Source organism: Bufo bufo, chromosome 8, assembly GCF_905171765.1.
Source record: "Bufo bufo chromosome 8, aBufBuf1.1, whole genome shotgun sequence".
NCBI lineage: Eukaryota > Metazoa > Chordata > Amphibia > Anura > Bufonidae > Bufo > Bufo bufo.
In genome coordinates, this window is record NC_053396.1 from 175,151,842 (window position 1) to 175,170,977 (window position 19,136).

The 19,136-nt window shown below is 38.1% G+C and overlaps 1 protein-coding gene across 1 annotated transcript; it reads right to left on the reverse strand.

The window, feature by feature from the left end:
- Window positions 1-3,469: 3,469 nt before the first annotated feature.
- SPRY3 (sprouty RTK signaling antagonist 3) lies at window positions 3,470-18,693 on the reverse strand. Its single transcript, XM_040405678.1, has 2 exons — window positions 18,171-18,693; window positions 3,470-5,587 (listed from the first exon to the last, which is right to left on the reverse strand). The coding sequence occupies exon 2, from the start codon at window positions 5,487-5,489 to the stop codon at window positions 4,617-4,619; it is 873 nt and encodes a 290-aa protein (XP_040261612.1). The 5' UTR covers window positions 5,490-5,587; window positions 18,171-18,693; the 3' UTR covers window positions 3,470-4,616.
- Window positions 18,694-19,136: the final 443 nt, after the last annotated feature.

A 19,136-nucleotide genomic window follows, 5' to 3' on the forward strand; every position in this document is an offset into this window, starting at 1 on the left:
TTGTATCTCTAATAACTAAAATAAGATTTTTTATTTTTATTTTGGAAAACGAGAGATACTAAATACATAAAGAAATACACTTTAATTTTGGAAACTTTAAGTGCCAGTAAACCATGTATGACATATCTGTCTCCGTAATAGTTCATTTCTATTATATCTACTGTATATATCATTTTATTCTCTCACAAAAGCAGAGAACATATATTGGATCTCCCCAGGAAATAAGATAAAAATTTTATAATATATCCCAAAATATTTCTTTTCTACAAAAGTGAACCACATATTGTACAGCTTTTGAGGAGCTTATTTTATAAGAACGCCTTCCCAGTGATATTTTATGTACTGTATATGGTGTCTGTATCACTTTCTTTCATGCTTGTCAAATTGAATACATGTGTACCAGGCATGCAACCAAGACCTACTTTAACAAGGTCCAGTTATTCAATAAAGCATAGACTGATTCTCATAAATAATTTTAATGCTAACATTTTCATGTTTGTAAAAAAAATGGTCAAAAATATATATTTTCTTAGACATTTTACATACATTTTTTCTTGTTAATAATTACTAGTTATATTGTAATCATTGAATGAACTCCATGTGACTTTACTGTATACTGAGTGCCTTGTTTATCTGAGGCTGTGACAATACAGCCTATCAATCCATTAAGAGTCAGTGACTTCTTCAGGCATCATTGAAAAGACTGTTTCATTTGGCCATATTATGGTTGTACTTTAATGCAGATTTTACAGACACAAGTCTTGGTCCCACCACAGTCCCGCTGAAGAAAACTTGGTCACCTAGGAAGCCCAGGGTGATCTACGACTGCAAGGACAACAAAATGTGACCATATTACGGACATATGAACCTGCTTTTTAAATGTATACTAGCCAATGTGATAAATGAGCACTCACACCTTGCATTTCAGTGATATTAGTCGGGAACTTTGTGATCAATAGGTGTATTGCCATAAATATTCTATAATGTCATGGATGCCTCCATTGATTGTAGCAGCAGGTAAGGAACTCTTTATATATATATATATATATATATATATATATATATATATCTCCATACCAACAAAGCAGATATCAACTTTACCCAATGCAGTATAGTCATGGTAAAGCTAAGTTATCTGTTAGTTACTATGAGTTACCTTTATCACTGGTACCATTTTACGGAGAATTTCCTAGAATCTGACTCTTTGACCTTGTGGAAGATGGATCATATATGTTTTAAAACTTTGGAAACCAAATGTGATCTGAGAGGAACAACCTCATACTCACTAGCCGCTAATATTATATATATCTTTTGGGGGGTGCAGATTAAGTTCAACGCAGCCAAAGCTCCTTGGTCAAAAACAATTGTTTTATTAGAATGATGAGATCATAAGTGCTGCTTTAGACTGTTACCAAGAACCAAATGTATAGAAATGATATTCCCAAAATGTGTTAGTGATTTATTGGCTACCTACGGTATCTCCAGACTCCCTGATATATATTCATATTTATTACAAAGGAAAAACTAAAATTTTGCAAGGATGTAAGTATTCAGACCCTTTGTTATGACACTTCAATGTTAGCTCCCATTTATCTTGATCATCTTTGAGATGTTTCTACACGTTGAGTGCGGATGGAGGTGGTAAATTCAGTTGATTAGACATGATTTGGAAAGACACAGCGCTGTCTATATAAGGTCTCACAGCTGAATGTATATCAGAGCAAAAACTAAACCATGAGGAGGAGAGAACTGCCTGTAGAGCCTATAAATCTGATTTTGTGGAGGCACAGAACTGGAGAAAAAAATTACTGCACTGAAAGTTCACAAGAGCACAGTGGCCTCTATTATTGTTAAATGGAAGAAGTTTGGAACAACCAGAACTCTTCCTAGAGCTGGCCTCCTCACCAAACTAAGTAATTGGGGAAAGTGCCTTGGTAAGAGAGGTGAACAAGAACCCAATGGTCACTCTGGCTGAGCTTTAAAGATCCTGTATGCAGATGGGAGAAACGTTCGGAAGATTAACCATCGCTGCCACCCTCCACCAATCTGGACTTTATGGCAGAATGATCAGAAAGAAGCCTCTCCTCAGTAAAAGAAACATGAAAGTTTGCATAAAGAACCTAAGGACTCTCAGACTGTAAGAAACATGGTTCTCTGGTCTAATGAAACTGAGATTGAATTTTCTGGCCTCAATTCTAAGCATCATATTTGCAGGAAACCAGGCACTACCCAATACCATCCCTACAGTAAAGACTTGATGCTGGCAGAATCATGCTGTGGGGGTGTTTCTTAGCGGCTAGGACTGGTCACAGTTAAGGGAAAGCTAAATGGAGCAAAATACAGAGATTTCTTAATGAAAACCTGATCCAGAGTTCTCTGGACTTCAGATTGGGCTGAAGGTTTACCTTCCCAACAAAACAGTTACCCTAAGAACACTAAGACAACACAGGAGTGGCTTAAGGACAACTCTATGAATATCCTTAAAGGCTATGTACACCTTCGGAGGCAATTTTATTTCTGATTGCATTTTACTCATTTTTGGCTGAAAATCATTTTTTTCAATTGGCCTTTATTAAAAAAATTGAACCTTCTGTCACAAACTGGTTTTCTGACTGTGTGACTGGTATTTACACTTTCACTTTGTGCCGGTCATCTAATAAACCTTATCTCTAAACTACTGGGAGGTCATAAACACAAGAATTGAGTTATAATGAGTGTTTAGGAGATCAGAGAGCAGAGATAAGGAGTCTATCAGCTCCTGGTCTGATGGAAAAGACAGAAAATCCAAAGGGTGCTACTAACTCATGTCAGCTCTGTACAGAAAAAAGGACTCCATATTTTTAATAAAAACCAATTTAAAAAATATATTTTTAGCTCAAAATGAGTACAATGCAATAATAAAAAAAATGCTCTCAAGGTGTACATAGCCCTTAAGTGGCCCAGCCAGAGCCCTGACTTGAACTCAATCGAACGACTCTGGAGAGACCTGAAAATGAATGTCCACTAACTGTCCCAATCCAATGTGACAAAGTACGGGAGGATTGCAGAGATAAATCGCAGAAAATCCCCAAATATAGGTGTGTAAACGTTTTTGGCACCATACCCAAGAAGACTGGACGCTGTAATCACTTCCAAAAGGGCTTTGACTAAGTCCTGAGCAAAGAGTCTGAAAACTTATGTAAATGCAATATTTTAGTTATTCCATTTTAATAAAATAGCAAAAATTTCAAACATTCTGTTTTCACTTTCAGGTATTGAGGTATTGAGTGCAGAATGATGGGGCAAAACTTAAATTATTTTTATTTTAGCACAAGGCCACAACATAAACTATGAAAAAAGTGAAAGGGTCTGAAGACTTTCCAAATGATCTTGGTCAGTTTGAAAATTTGCATGTAACACTTCATAATGCATTGACAATCAGTAGATATAAGCACCTTTATATGTGTATATATATATATATATATATATATATATATATATATATACTTTTTTGCAGAATTTTTGCAAAGTGCATATACAGTGAATGAGGCTTCAGCGTGAATAGTTGGTAGTCTAGTAAGTTTTATGCTGTTGGTACCTTTTTGAAAGGGACCTTTCTTTACAATGCTCAACTCAATGGAAACTAATGCAATATAATATCAATTCCCTTCAAAATTTGGCTATGCCAATGAATTCACTGCTGAAGAAGGCCTTTAAAACACTGCCAGTAAGGTTTCTATTCATTGGAGATTTCAATCTTAGCTTTAAGTGCCACCTGAGAAGAAATGGCAAAAAAATTAATAAGTATATCAATATAGGGTGTTGTAAAGAAACATAACGTATCCATGCAAAATATATCTCTTTGGTTTACATCATATTATGATATATGACAAAATGCATTTTTGCCTAGTTGACAAGTTTGCTAAAAGCTTTCTTCTAGAATTGAAAATAAAATATACATATAGCTCCCCATTTGGATGGTATGTGTTCTAGGTGTGGGTTTATAACCAGGCATTAATTCTACTTCACCCAAGCATCTTCTGAAGATTCATTTCCCTGTTTGATTCACGTTGACCATTTATCCCTAATGTCTATATTGTTCTACAAAGTACAGTTCTTCATACAATTGCTGTCTGCTATATTAAAGTGCACGCATTTTCATTTTGATCACAGGCTTTCCAAGTCAATCTTGAATTTCTAGCTCCTTTCTTCAGCACTGCCAACAAGGGTATAGGAGGTATCATAATCCACAATTAGTTCACTAGGTTGTCGATACTTCAGTTTTGTTTTTAGTAAAACTTTGAATTTTTTATCTAACAAATCTTTAATCCTTCTTCAAATATATTCCCCCATGGCAACCATGTGATATACTATTATTTACCAAAGATGAAGTGGAAGAGGTATCTCCAAAAATGTTCAAAGCAGTTAAATTGTTGAGTTATACAGTATTTATTCTGCCATTTTCTCTTTTAGGATCATTCATTCTAATTACATTCAGTTAAAACTTTCTTACATTCCTGGTTTTCAAGTGGGGTCTTGGTAAGGCTTTCACTGACTGTGGCACCAATTGGAGAGGATAGCAGAGAAGATTCAGGGAAATAATGAATTAGCATAAATTCCATAACGACCCTCTTAGGTCATACCGGTTTATCGAAAGGCCTTGGAAATGGTGTGCCACTAGATGAGGATATTTTTCTGCAGACTGTGTTGGTGTGATTTTCACAGCGACAGCCTGGTCTTTTGACTTTATCATAGCCCTTCTGGCAGAGTGTTAGGCAGCCTTTCATAGGAGGATAGCAGCATAGACAGGGCATGAAGAAAGAGAGGAAACTCATAACTGCCCAACGAGCGCAACAGGAGCCTTGGTTGCAAGAACAAGGATTATCAGCACAGTTGTCCTCGTCGTCAGAAGAACAGTGGTAGAAGAGGCCTTTGATGCAACAAAGGCAAGTTCCATAATCTATTACATTTTCTGCAGAGCACAAGCAGCGTTGGTCACAAATCCAGCAAGAAGGAAGTTTGCGAACTTGTGTACACTCATCACATTTGCAGCGCCCACACTCTTCACAGCTAAAGCGATGGCTCATATATCTATCAGACTCTTCCATTAATCCTTTGATAAACTGATCTTGCTTCAGGTCTCCATCCTTGGGCTGTGTTCTCATAAGAGAATGCCTTGAATGAGATGGGGTTATCCCAGTTAGTAGTCTTTGATCGGAAGCGGTGGTGCTTCGAGACACTGAGCTTATTGTACTAGAATGGCTTAAATCATGGGTAACATGTTGTGACTGGTGTTGATGACTTTGGCTGCGATGAAGATCCTGGTGGTTGTAGGATACCAGGTAATCATTAGGCCACTCTTGCTTTGCAGCATGTTGGGAAAGTGAAGGATTTGACCAGGTTTGCATAAACGAGACTGTGGGTCGTTCCACATAATCATTGTTGGACCTGATGGAACGGATTTGGTCTATTGAAAGAACCTGTTGGATGTCCCCAGTAGAACTTTCCATGATCTTTAGAAATCTTTCTCTCAGCTATGCAACAAAAGTCCCTCTTTGGGTATTAATGGTTTTATGCAGTATGGTCCATCAAGGTACATCTGAAGATCCTGAAGAAAAGAAAAGGAATAAACTTACTTTTTGTGCCATATTCATTATAATTAAGTCTGTTACAAGCTCAACATTCACTTATTTTATAAATCATTTTTATAGTAAAATGTATGGCTTATTGTTAACCACTTGCCATCTGGGCCATTTGCCCCCTTCCTGACCAGGCCAAATTTTGCAAAACTGACATATCTCACTTTATGTGGTAATAACTTTGGAACGCCTTTATTTATCCAAGTCATTCAGAGATTGTTTTCTCGTGACACATTGTACTTCATGATAATCATAAATTTGAGTCAAAATATTTCACCTTTATTTATGAAAAAATCCCAAATTTACCCAAAAATTTGAAAAATTTGCAATTTTCTAAATTTCAATTTCTCTGCTTTTAAAACAGAAAGTGATACCGCATAAAATATTTATTATTTAACATTCCCCATATGTCTACTTTATGTTGGCATCATTTTGGAAATGTCATTTTATTTTTTTAGGACGTTAGAAGGCTTAGAAGTTTAGAAGCAATTCTTCAAATTTATAAGAAAATTGCCAAAACCCACTTTATAAGGACCAGTTCAGGTCTGAAGTCACTTTGTGGGGCCTACATAGTGGATACCCCCATAAATGACCCCATTGTAGAAACTACACCCCTCAAGGTATTCAAAACCGATTTTACAAACTTTGTTAACCCTTTAGGCGTTCCACAAGAATTAAAGGAAAATGGAGATCAAATTTTTAAATTTCACTTTTTTGGCAGATTTTCCATTTTAATAAATTTTTTTCTTTAACACATCGATGGTTAACAGCCAAACAAAACTCAATATTTATTACCCAGATTCTGCGGTTTACAGAAACACCCCACATGTGGTCATAAACTGCTGTATGGGCACACGGCAGGGCGCAGAAGAAAAGGAACTCCACATGGTTTTTAGATGCCATGTCCCATTTGAAGCCCCCTGATGCACCCTTACAGTAGAAACTCCCAAGAAGTGACCCCATTTTGGAACCTAGGGGATAAGGTGCCAGTTTTATTAGTACTATTTTTGGGTACATATGATTTTTTGATCATTCATTATAACACTTTATGGGGCAAGGTGACCAAAAAATTGGTTGTTTTAGCACAGTTTCTATTTATTTATTTTTACAGCGTTCACCTGAGGGGTTCAGTCAAGTGACATTTTTATAGAGCAGATCGTTACGGATGTGGCGATACCTAATATGTATACTTTTTTTCATCTTTTAAAGTTTTACACAATAATAGCATTTTTGAAACAAAAAAATTATGTTTTAATGTGTCCATGTTCTGAGAGCTATATTTTTTTTTATTTTTTGAGAGATTTTCTTATGTAGGGGCTCATTTTTTGCAGGATGAGGTGACGGTTTTATTGGTACCATTTTGTGTGACATACGCGTTTTTGATCACTTGGTGTTGCACCTTTTGTGATGCAAGGTGACAAAAATTGCTTGTTTTGACACAGTTTTTTTTTTTTTTTTTTACGGTGTTCACCCGAGGGGTTAGGTCATGTGATATTTTTATAGAGCTGGTTTTTACGGACGCGGCAATACCAAATATGTCTATTTTATTTTATTTTTTCTATTTAAAAATTTTTTTTTTATTCCTTACTTGGGAACTTTTTTTTTTTTTTACATGTGAAACTTTATTTTATTTTATTTTTTCAACCCTTTATTTTTTTTATTTTATTTTACACTTTTCGTCCCCCATAAGGTCATACAAGACCTCTGGGGGACATTTGCTTCACTTTTTCTTTTTTTTTTTTCACTGTTGATTTCTCCTGTAACTGGGGCTGACATAGTAGCCCCAGTTACAGGACAAATGCACCCCTAGAGAGGCTGTACAGCAGCAATCTCTGAGAGACCTCACACAGCCCCTGCACTCTCCGGTCACGGCGGTCACATGACCGCCGGGCCGGAACAGGAAGCGCACAGCGCTTCCTGCTCTGCATACACAGCGCTCGGTGAGCGCTGTGTCTGCAGCGATCTAGAAGGCAGGGACACCTGAGCACTGTCCCTGCCTCCTCTTAGGGTTGCCCTGCTGTCACTGACAGCGGGCAACCCGATCAGCAGCTGCACGATTAGCGTGCAGCTGCTATTTCTGAAAGGACGTTCTAAAACGTGCTTTCAGAAATAGACGTCCACCCATAGGACGTTTATATCCTATGGGCGGACGTGAAGCGGTTAAGTTAAAAATCCATAACATATGCCATAAATGTCTAATATTTGCTAGACCCCACCAAATTTGGAAAACTAGGTTCCGTGTCTCTTACTCCACCAAGCATTCTCCTGTTTCACTAATACCCATAGACTTGCCTGGACACCATTTCCCCACTCAATTGATTCTCAGCATGAATATAGATAAGCATAGTGGAAGAAAGAACAAACCACATATTTTCTCCCACTAGTTACACATCCTGAAAGACCCACCTTTCAGATATTTATGGCATCTGCTGTGAATAATATTTAGGAGATTTCCAGCTTTAAAAGAGTTGTGTAGTCAGTACATATTGATGACCTATGCCCAGGACAGGTCATCAATATCTGATTGGTGAGGGTCTGACTCCCAGCACCCTTGCCAATCAGCTGTTTGCAGAAAAGACGGCACTCATGCAAGTTCCATTTCCCCTACAAGATTACACTGCGTGTCGTCTCGGAAGTCTCAGTGGTACAGTGTAATTACACATGCTTGTTCCATTCACTTGAATGGGATGAGTACTTGTAATTACACTGCACCACAACTGCAAGGGAGATGATGTGCAGTGTAATCTTGAAGAGGAAGTAGTGCTCGCACGAGCGCTGCCACCTCTTAAAATAGGTGATCTGTAGGGGAGCCAGGATTCGGACCTCCACCACCAATCCGATAATGATGACCAATCCTGAGTATAGTTCATCAATATTTCTAGCTGCACAACCCTTTAAGTTATTAAAAGTAAGTTCATTGCATAGAGAAGTATTGTACAACTTTAAACATAACATCATATATGTAATATAATTTGTGTTTCAATTCCTTGGAAATTGAGTGAGATCTAATGCACGGTATGAAGCTATGCCCCTGTGTCAGTTAAACATGATCATTCAAAGAATGTAAACAATTTGTTTTCCAATTCACTACCAGCATACAGAGATCCTGGACATTTCTCTAAAACCCTACCACAGATTCCATGTGTTAAGCTTATCATTAGAGATGAGCGAATCGAAGTTGACAAAGTGGAATTCGATACGAATTTCAGGAAAAATTTGATTCGTCCCGAATTCGAATTTCCTCACGCTTCGTGGTAACGAATCGCATTTTTTCCTAAAATGGCTGCTGCACGTGTGAGGACATGTAGCAAGGAACTCTGGGAAGGTGGGATAACCCATAATGCCATGCATGCAGCCAATCAGCAGCCAGCCAGCCCTGTGATGTCACAGCTCTATAAATAGCCTCAGGCATAATGGATTCTGCCATTTTCCAGTGTATTTAGTGCAGCGAGAGGGAAAGTGTTAGAAAAAACTTAATTGTGTTAAAAAAAACGATTTACAAGTGCAGGGAAAGATTATTCAAGGTGTAGGGAAAGGATAGGGAGGAATTCCACATGTAGAACAGGGTTCAGTAGGGGAGGTTACAGCCTGGGTAATAGGAGCGATTCTCCTTGCTGCACTGACTGGGCACCCAAATTGCCATTATACAGCTCTGTAATTCCAGCAAACCGTTCTTGTTATTGGGGTGCAAGTGCTGTTTGATACAGGCATTAATAGGGTTTATTACAATGAAATATTTCTACGTCTTATTTGCCCTTGTGCGGTGCAGTTATATGTTCTGAAGCATTTTTGGGCTTATATTAGTGGGAAAAAAGGACTTATTAGCCGTTGTGTGGTGGAGTGCGAAAATGACATCCCTTTTTGTCGTGTATTAGTGGCAAAAGAAAAATATATTTGCCGTTCAGCGGTGCAATTATATGTTCTAAAGCCCTTTTGTGGAGTGTATAAGTGGAAAAAAGTAAAATATATTTGCTGTTTAGCAATGCAGTTATATGTTCTAAAGCACTTTTTGGCGTGTATTAGTGGCACAAAAAAAGTATTTGCCGTTGTGTGGTGAAGTGAGAAAATTACAGCACTTTTTGGCATGTATCAATAGGAAAAAAGAGCTTAATACCTGTTGTGTGAAGAAGTGAGAAAATTACAGACTTTTTTGGGGTGTTTTAATTTCCTTTTTATTTAGTTATCTGATCTAACCGTATGTCAGACAGAGAAGTGCCAGGCCCTGCACAGGGGAGTGGCAGAGGCCTAAATGTTTCTGGTGCAGGCACAGGTCGCAGCAAAGTAAGGGGGCGTGGCAGCAGGGATCGCAGCGAGAGGCCTGAGCTCCCAGTGTCATCTAGCGGTCGTGTCTTGACCAGCAACTCGGTCATCTCTGTTTTGGATCCACTTCTGTTTTTTTGGGCATTACCAATACTGATGGATTACTGACCAAATGCTGACCAAGTGAAGGCAATGCTCAACAGACAGGATCCATTTTTTGAGGGTTATTGTTCTGATGGATCAGAGGAAGGGCAAAAAAATCTGTTACGTCAACCCAAACTTACTGCTGACACCCTCTCCACTCTGTTGGAGGACTCTACGTGTATAAGCCTTTAATATAGAACAGGTTTTGTAGACATCTATGTGGAATCAGCTGACGACGGTGTAAAAAGAGTGCGCTTCTTCTTGGCGCTAACATCAACCTGTAAGGCTGAGTTCACACTTGAGTTATTTGGTCAGTTTTGGCCCCGTGACTGTCCAAATAAGTGAAGTGTGCAGTGATTCTAAGAGCGACGCCTGTCATCTGCATGTCATACTGACTCACAGTATTATTTCACTACCACAGCAGACTCCCTATGCGTGTTACTGCAAGGAATAGTGTTCTACACCACTATAAAGGCTCTCTGCAGCCAGGAAATAGCAGGTTTTTTTTACCACAAATCGCTGTGAATAAATTCGGATCGAACAAATTTTTTCCCAAAAATTCGGCGAACCGGCCGAATCAAATTTTTTAAAAATTTGCTTATCTCTACTTATCATTCATCTAGAGATGTCAATGTTTGGTGAGATATTTTTCTGTTCTCAATCTCTGGTGCTCTGTAGGGTAGGATTTGTTGAGGAACTATGATGATAAAGTCATGTTTAATATTTTTTGTGTAATATCTTTGTGTAATATCAACTGGTAGTAATCAGAAGTATATTGTATTCCCGAATGATCATCATCTTGAACTAAATATGGACCTTGTATGACCACCTTTGGCTTAGTATATTTACAGCACATTTTATCATATTTGAATAAACCAGCCTCAATACTCTAAATTTACTTAGATGATATTTAATCTTTCTACTAAAGTTGAGCAAATCAATTTGGTATAAATGAAATTTCTTACAAATTTCTCAAAACATTCAGATTTCAGCGAATCTGAAACTTCTTGGACTTGTCCCACACTAATCCCTCAAACTGGCGGCCAACATTTTACAGTTCAGAAGGCAGAGAAGAAGGCATCTGCCACCAAAAGGTATCATTTTTGGATCGACAGTGTAGTGTGTTTTTAAGTAGGCTGTTTCTAACTGAACATTTACCCACAGTCATATATTTTGCCATCACCTTCACATTACTGTCTTGAACAGACAGAAAGGTGTCAGATACGGTCCTAGGAGACCTCAGAGTTGCATACTGTTTAGAGCAATTGGGCATTTTTTGATTTGAACCAAATGTATTCAGACCGAATCGAGTCTGATGGCCGATTTAATAGAAATTTTGGGATTTTCACTGTTTTCTACTTTTCCCCTTTTTGATATATGATTTAAAGGAGGACCTGCTGGTGAGGAGAACTCAGTCAAGTTAACAGGTAACCATGTGATAATTGGCCCTCAACAGTGGGAGCCACTCTTTGCAGTGGCTATACACACTAACTAATAAAGGGGGCACTAGACCAGGGGTCTCCTGTATAATTTCTATATACCATAGATGTACAGAGGTTGTCAAACGCCTATTAAAATACCCAAATAATGTTTTAAAATGATCATATTCAGATATATTTGATGTCAAAGAACAGAAGGTTATCTTTACAGGATATTCAAGGTGACTGGTATATGTTAATAATATTTCCTTAATACAAGCCCTGATTATAATGTGTTTTAAAAATCACTCAGTAAAAGTTTTAACTTAACTCCGACCACACGGGAAATACATGACCTTATCTATACTGCAGTCTGCTTGGAGAAAACCACTTTATTCCTTATTACTGTGGCTCTAATTGCTTTTCCAGGCATTACTCCCCAGAGAGACTTCCAGGAGACACAAGTGGAGTAAGTGATGTGTTGTACTGTATGCCATTTACACCACACCGTCTAATGCATAAGTCAAATATTCTTGTCTTTCATCATAGAATATTTAATGGCCGGAATATGCTTCTCCACATTTAAAAAGAAACTTTATATTCTGCATATGCATCAGCAATTAGTGTATCCCCTATATACCGCTATACCCTAATATTTCGGACTTGTTTTTTTGAGTATTGGATTGTGGTGATTAATATCACCTTGGTGACCCTATTTCAACTTTTCACTGTGTATTCAATTACCTCTTAATTCCAAATTTTTGTTCCCTGTACTGCCTACTTTTACCTGTGCTTAAAATAGGGTTGCTAGGCATGGTCCGTCTATCTGTTGAAGGACGGAGCACGCTGCGTGCAAGGTCAGATTACTGACAGTCAGGGACTGTAAGTAAATGATTAAAGCCAGGTCCTCCCCAGCAGCTGATAACAGTGCCTGGGCTGTGTGCACTTCTCCCTGTCCCTGCGCTTGGCAGACGCTGCCTTACTCAGCGGACTTGGAGAATGCAGAGTTGGTGCAGCGCAGACCAGGGAAGGGAGATCTGCCATCTGCTCAGTGTATAAATGAAAGCAACATGTGGTAAGAGGACCCCTTTGTGCTGCAGGAGATTAACCCTTTAGGGGGGAGAGCTCTGGTTACTGACACTTTTGGGGGGCTATTGTTACTGGCTAGTGAGGGCAGGCGGGATTAGCCTCAGGGTGAGGGCAGTGGCGGCCATCTTAACTGAATAGTGAAATTGCAGTTTTATGCAGACTGGTTGCTAAGGGCTGAATCTTATTAAATATGGGGTAGGTCAGTCTAATAGTAACTGATTCTGGAATATCATGTTATTAGTAACTACATATATGAAAATTGAAATTAGGGTCTAAATGTGACAGTTATCCTTTAAGGAAAATAATGTTGTCGATCAATAAAAAATATTCTTTTGCTTTAAAAAAAATGCTAAATATAAACATATATATTATATGTTATGTCTAAATCATAGAAACTCCTTAATAGATTGAAGTCAGCCCAAAGATTAGCAGGTATTTACTAGTTCCAGCTTTAGAAACCCCTGGGTAAGCTGGAGAAGGCCAATTTAGATTGCCTTCTAGCCATTCAAATAAATGGCCGCCATGCATGGACCAGTTCTGCCAGAGGGAGAGTAACCTTTTTCTAGCAGCTGTCCTCTCTGGCTCATGGGGTTGGAGGGGCAAGCAGGGAAACCATCTTTATTTTATCCATGTGGCCTAATAGGGCTTATGAATAGAGCTTATCTTCATGACACAGCCCCTTTCCTGCTCAATATTATTTTGATGGTCTTCAAAAGCTAAGCTATCCTCAGAATTTTGTGTATCAAAAAGTATAATCAAAATAATAAGACTACTAATACAGTTGAAATTAATTAAACAAACACCCTTCTAAAGTGAATAAAAAATAAAAAATAAATTAAGTGAATGGGACTGAGCTGCAATACCAAACACAGCCGCTATACAATGTAAGGTGCTGTGCGAGCTGAGCATGGAAAAGGCTGTTGCGCTCATATCAGATACTGATGACGAAGAGGATAGGTCATCAGTAGTGTTGTGTGAATCAAAGACAAATTAATTGACTTCAATCTGAATTTCAGGAAAAATTTGATATGCCGCTAAGCTGAATTTCCTCTTGCTTTGTGGTAATTAATTTAGTTTTTCTGAAATGGCGGCAAAAAACTCCATACTCACCTCATCCTATTGCTCGCGGGGACGATGTCACGGGCATCTTGATTGAAGATACCACGCAATATCTTATTATCTCACTCTGATTGAGGAAAGGTGTCAGTACCATGCTCCAACCCATCTTACTCTCTGTTGACCTCAAAACAGAGTAGAAGAGGTAAGGAGCTGATATGGATAGATGTTTTTGTGCACATTCATACAAGTGGTAAGTGTGTAATTTCAAAATCACCACCAAAGGGTTGTCTTATCTTAGAACTTTGTAGACCATTGTCAGAGGCTTGGCCCAATGTCAATATCCTCTGATACTCTGGTGGTCAGTCCAGCCCTGGTAACTGCTGGTTCCTATCACCATGCCATGCTCATAACAGGACAGTCTGTGGATTGTTAATCCTCCTACTCGTCTGGTCAAGTATTGTTGCTTCTTTTTCTATTATCTGTTGATATTGATAGAGGGTTTTGTGCATATTCATACAGGTGCAAGTGTGTATGTCATTTCAAAGTCACCACCAAAGGATTGTCTTATCTTAGAACTTTGTAGACCATTGTAAGAGACTTGGCCCAATGTCAAGATCCTCTGGTTTCTATCACCATGCCATGCTCATAACAGGACAGTCTGGGGATTGTTGATCATCTATCTCATCTTGTCACCCTAGGGTTGCTTCTCTTTCTTTTATGTGTTGATATGGAAATAGGGTTTGGGCAGTTTCATACAATCCATTAGGGAGGTCTTTTGAGCAAAACAGATTTTAATCTGCCAATTCAGTGTCTATGGTAGCTACATCATAGTCTATAACTATAGGGCAGAATGGCTTTAAGGCCTATGCTTTTATGTTGCACAATATCAATTTTCTATATGGCCTGTAAAGAACCTATTTAGATTGAGGGTAGTGTCCCTCTATTTCTGCCAATGTTGTTTTCCATCTCATATTCATATATACCACATATGCTTAAAACTTTAGCTTCCATACTTTTAATTGACACAATCTAAAATTAAATGTGTTACTTTTATTTTCAATCTGATATTTACTGGAATATCGGTAAGAGATATATAGAGTGAAGGAACTGCCAAGCCCCCTTGCCATCAAGTAGACTTACAGCTAAGTATCTCTGAGTCATTTAAGATAGAACGGTTGATATAGACTCTGGCTTTGAAAGATAGAAGATGTGAGGCCGTGTATGCCCAGCAACCAGTCTCAAATGACTCATCTTCTCATCTCAAATCTTGAGTGGTGCTTTATCGATGGCAAGAATGGAGAAAGTAGCATAGCGGCGGTCAGGTCATATGATTCTCCATCTTAGCTTGCTCGCTTTAGTGGAGAACATCTTTAACATATAACAAAATATATTAAATAAAGAGACTTCCACTGTGACTATAGTGTGCTCCAAGTCTGAACCAAGTCTCATCAGCATTGAACTGGGCTTATATGGGCTCCCCAAAGGAATTGATACTTAGGGCCTACCCTTCATATCCAGGACCTGTGCATGCCCACTTCTAATGTCATCACTCTTTTTATGTTCTCAATTAACCCACAAGAAAAAGATGCTGGTGGCAAGTATTTAATTTAAAATCAGCTCCAAAGGGTTGTTTCATCTTAGAACTTTGTAGACCATTGTCAGAGACTGGGCCCATCGCAAGATCGTCTGGAGCTACTGCAAATGAAGAATTCACCAACTGGTTTATTTTAATGATTGGAGAAGAACTTATCAGGCTGCTTCATGGTGCAGAATGGGTTACTAAAAAACCCACTATTATAGGTCATCTCCATATTATATACTTATCTAAGTTCTGTCATTGTTTTCTATATGTTTGAACACTAAAGGAGCAATGGAGGAACAGTGTGCCTCTTGATGTTGTGATCAACATGATACAATGTTGCAGGAAAAATATAAAGGTAATAATAATTGAAAAAATGTTTAGCAGATTGATCTTCCTTTGAAAAACCAGAAAAATATCATAACATTCATAATAAGGATTGCGTTACATGCCCAACATCTTGGTTAATTGGATAGTACATGTTTATAGAGGAGCAAAGTTTCCAAAAATTTGATTCGGCTGCTTCTCTGAATTTTACAAAGAGCTCAAATAGATATGATGAGTATGATTTTTTTGGGGGGGGTTTTGGTTTCAATCAGTATCTGATTTGTGGGGGGCCTTTAAGTGCCACAGCCTTTTCCATGCTTACCAAGCACAGCGCCGTACATTGTATAGCGGCTGTGCTTTGTATCGCAGCTCAGCCCCATTCACCTCTATGGGGCTGAGCTGCTCCTAGGCTGTGTGACCAATGAACGTGTGGCTATTGGCCTAGTAAAAGCTGTCAGAAGGCTGCTGTGCTCACAGGAGCGCTGGTTCGGGGGTCTCACAGGATCGGTATGAGTCTGACACCTGAGACCCCCACCGATCAGATACTGATGACCTATCCAGAGGATAGGTCATCAGCATAAAACTCTTTTTAAACTTTTTTAAACTTTCATGATGTGTTTGATGATATCTACATATACAGTATATATAGTATATATGTAGATATGATCAGTGTCCAGTTTGTCAATGTAGAAATGCCAGGTTCTTCATTTGACATTCATTATTTTTTTTTTTTTATGTAAGTGTTGTAATTACAGTTCATAGGGTTAGATACGTTGTGATTTAAGTGTAATTGGCCCCATGCACCCTCACATTTACTCCTTAAAGAACATGCCCTATGGATGTTAATATCTTGTTCTAGGCTCTATTCACATATTTTAAATTGGCATAAATATGGTTGTATGAACAATATATTAGTCAATCAACTCAATAGACACATACATCTTGTAATAACATGACAGGCTAAAAACGTTGTACTTTATTATTTTCCTCCAAATGATACAGTATCTTGCCTATGTTTAACACCAAGACATATTAACACAAGGTATGTTCATAGGCCCAGGGCATGTTCGTAGGCCTAAGGCATATTCCTAGTCACAAGGCATATTCATAGGCCCAAGGTATGTTCATAGACTCAAGGCCTGACCGTGGGCCTAAGGCATGTTAATGGAGTCAAGGAATCCTGATCAACCTCTAAATTGTGACCCTATATTTTGTAGCATAAACATAATAAACCTGCCTTAAAAAAGACATGGCATATCAATCACTCTAGAAAAATATTTTATGAAATATTACAACAATCTTCAATGTCCTTGACAAAATCCACATCAGCACCACCTAGCTACTGCTTGGATTATGATCCTTGACCAGTTGAGAACAAGGTCCACACCTTTGTAGAAGAGGCACAGAATAGGTATAGGACATTGTGTATTGTGACTGCTGTAAATGGCAAGAAACACAAGAATTGTTCTTCACCGACAGAAGAAACATGGCGGACGTGATTTAGTCAAGGTTACTAAAAAACTGTCAATTTACAAGGAGGCACATTCTCCTCAAGTGCTTGAGACTCTGCAATTTTTACTTGACAACTCCCTTTTTGGTTTTTGACATCTGAATGACATTAACATGATGCATTGGTCAAAACAGTGTACTGTTTGCATTGCTTTTATATCATTTTATTCCATTTCTGAGTATAGTTCTGAATACCTTTATCATCTCTAACCTTGGTGATGATACTTTTCAAGCTTCAGTTATGATAATATACATGTTCCATTGGTAAGTTGACACCAATATACTTGTTATTATTAACAATTATATATGTTTTTTGTAGTCATTATAAACATATTTCACAGGGCTGAATTTGGCATAACCTCTCACTCATGACAAGGCATGGCTTTACTCAGGACTACAGTTTAAACCTTCTGATGTATGTATGTTACATGGACTATGTCATCCCATGTAGTAACATGACAAATGTATCTCTCATGCACTGGGGAGGTTTGAAATGTATGATCACAAATTATCATTTGTTAAAATAATTATTGCACAAAAAATTCAAAAACCTACTACTTGACTGCAACCGAAAATCCACTTTTTAATTTTTTTTAACTTTTTTTTAATCTTTTTTTTTATCTTTGTTTTTTTTACCCATGATGACCTGGCCAAATGTTTTTTTTTTTTTTTCACCACATTATCATTTAGGCAAAAAGTCATTAACCTTTTTATAACACATAAGCTATTTTTTTAAATAAAAAGTTGAGTGGGAATTTTACTTGTCAGCTCATATTTTTTACTTAAATCCACACACCATCTTAAAATGTGCAGGAATGCAGAACCTAGGCAAAGCTTTTATGAAATATATATATATATATATATATATATTTATGATCTACACAATACTCAGGGTGAATAAATGTATGTCTAGAAGATCCTTTTAAGAAAGGATTAATGTCCACTGCATTCCCTTAAATCAATCCTTATTTCTTATTTCCCGAGATGAAAAAGACATTACAGATTTCCTGCAATCAATCAGATTTTAGAATTCATATTTTCCATTTCTAATTTTGTAGGGAAAAAGAGATGAAAGAATACAATTTAGATTTAATATTTTCTATTTCTAATATTGGGGGGGAAAAAATGAATGAAGAGATAATGATATACTTATTATCGTCAACTCACCTATGTAGGTATGAGTCTTTAGGTCCATGGTGCTCAGAGTATCTATAGTCTCCACCCAGATCCAGGTAGTTACTGATTTTCCGTCTTGCCCTTTGTATGCATCCTAGGTATTGAAAAAAAATTAATAAAGTCTGAACGGATACTCCTTCTTGATCGTGATCTACAGAAATGAAGGTTGGTCCCCAAAAGGTAGCACCAGCGGACGCGTCAACATGCACATCGTAGGCGGATAGCAACAGAAATTCTATAGGCAGCTATAGGCGAAGCTTAGCAGTGCATACTTCCAGGATTGGAGCTGCATCACTGAGTCATTCAGTGCAATCCGCAGCTATGGCTTTGGTTTTTGAGGGTGTCTTCTGTAAACATCAGGATGCCAATAAATATACAGGGTTGTGCACTAGACGGATCTAGAGACGTCTTCTTGGCTCCCTCCTTCTGCACATCTCTTCTCAGCCCAGGCTGATTGTGTGAGGTGGTGCTGATCTGTGACACTCTGTTTTGTGAATGCGGATATTCTCAGCTATCTTGTGAATGAGTTAAGGGGGTGGAGAGAGGTGGAGTCTGCAGGGCTTTGTCAGTCTGCTCACTGGATGTGTGGAGTCTCTTTTTCTCCCTTTCATTGTATAATCCTGTCTTCTTCTCTGCGTCTGTCTTATAGCACAGTAATGGCCAACCCCCCAATCACAGTCACTTCCATTGAATCTTATTCGACCTGTCCCTAAAAAAAAAAGAAAAAAAGATGTATATCTAGATATCTATAGGATTATTGAATGTAACAGTATTTTTCCTTTGGCATCATTTTCTACAATCTGTCTCATTCTCTCGTTCGCTTTTATTCCCCCTCGCTCTCTCTCTCTCTCTCTCTCCTTCCCTTTGCAGCAGTCCTAATGCTTAAGTGGCGTCATCCTTTGGAAATTGAATCGGTCCATTAGATCTCCCCATAGGCTTCTCTGTATCCGGTCCCAG

Coding starts and splice junctions, on each gene's coding strand:
- SPRY3 (XM_040405678.1), bottom strand. CDS start 5,489: ATGGAAAGTTCTACTGGGGACATCCAACAGGTTCTTTCAATAGACCAA.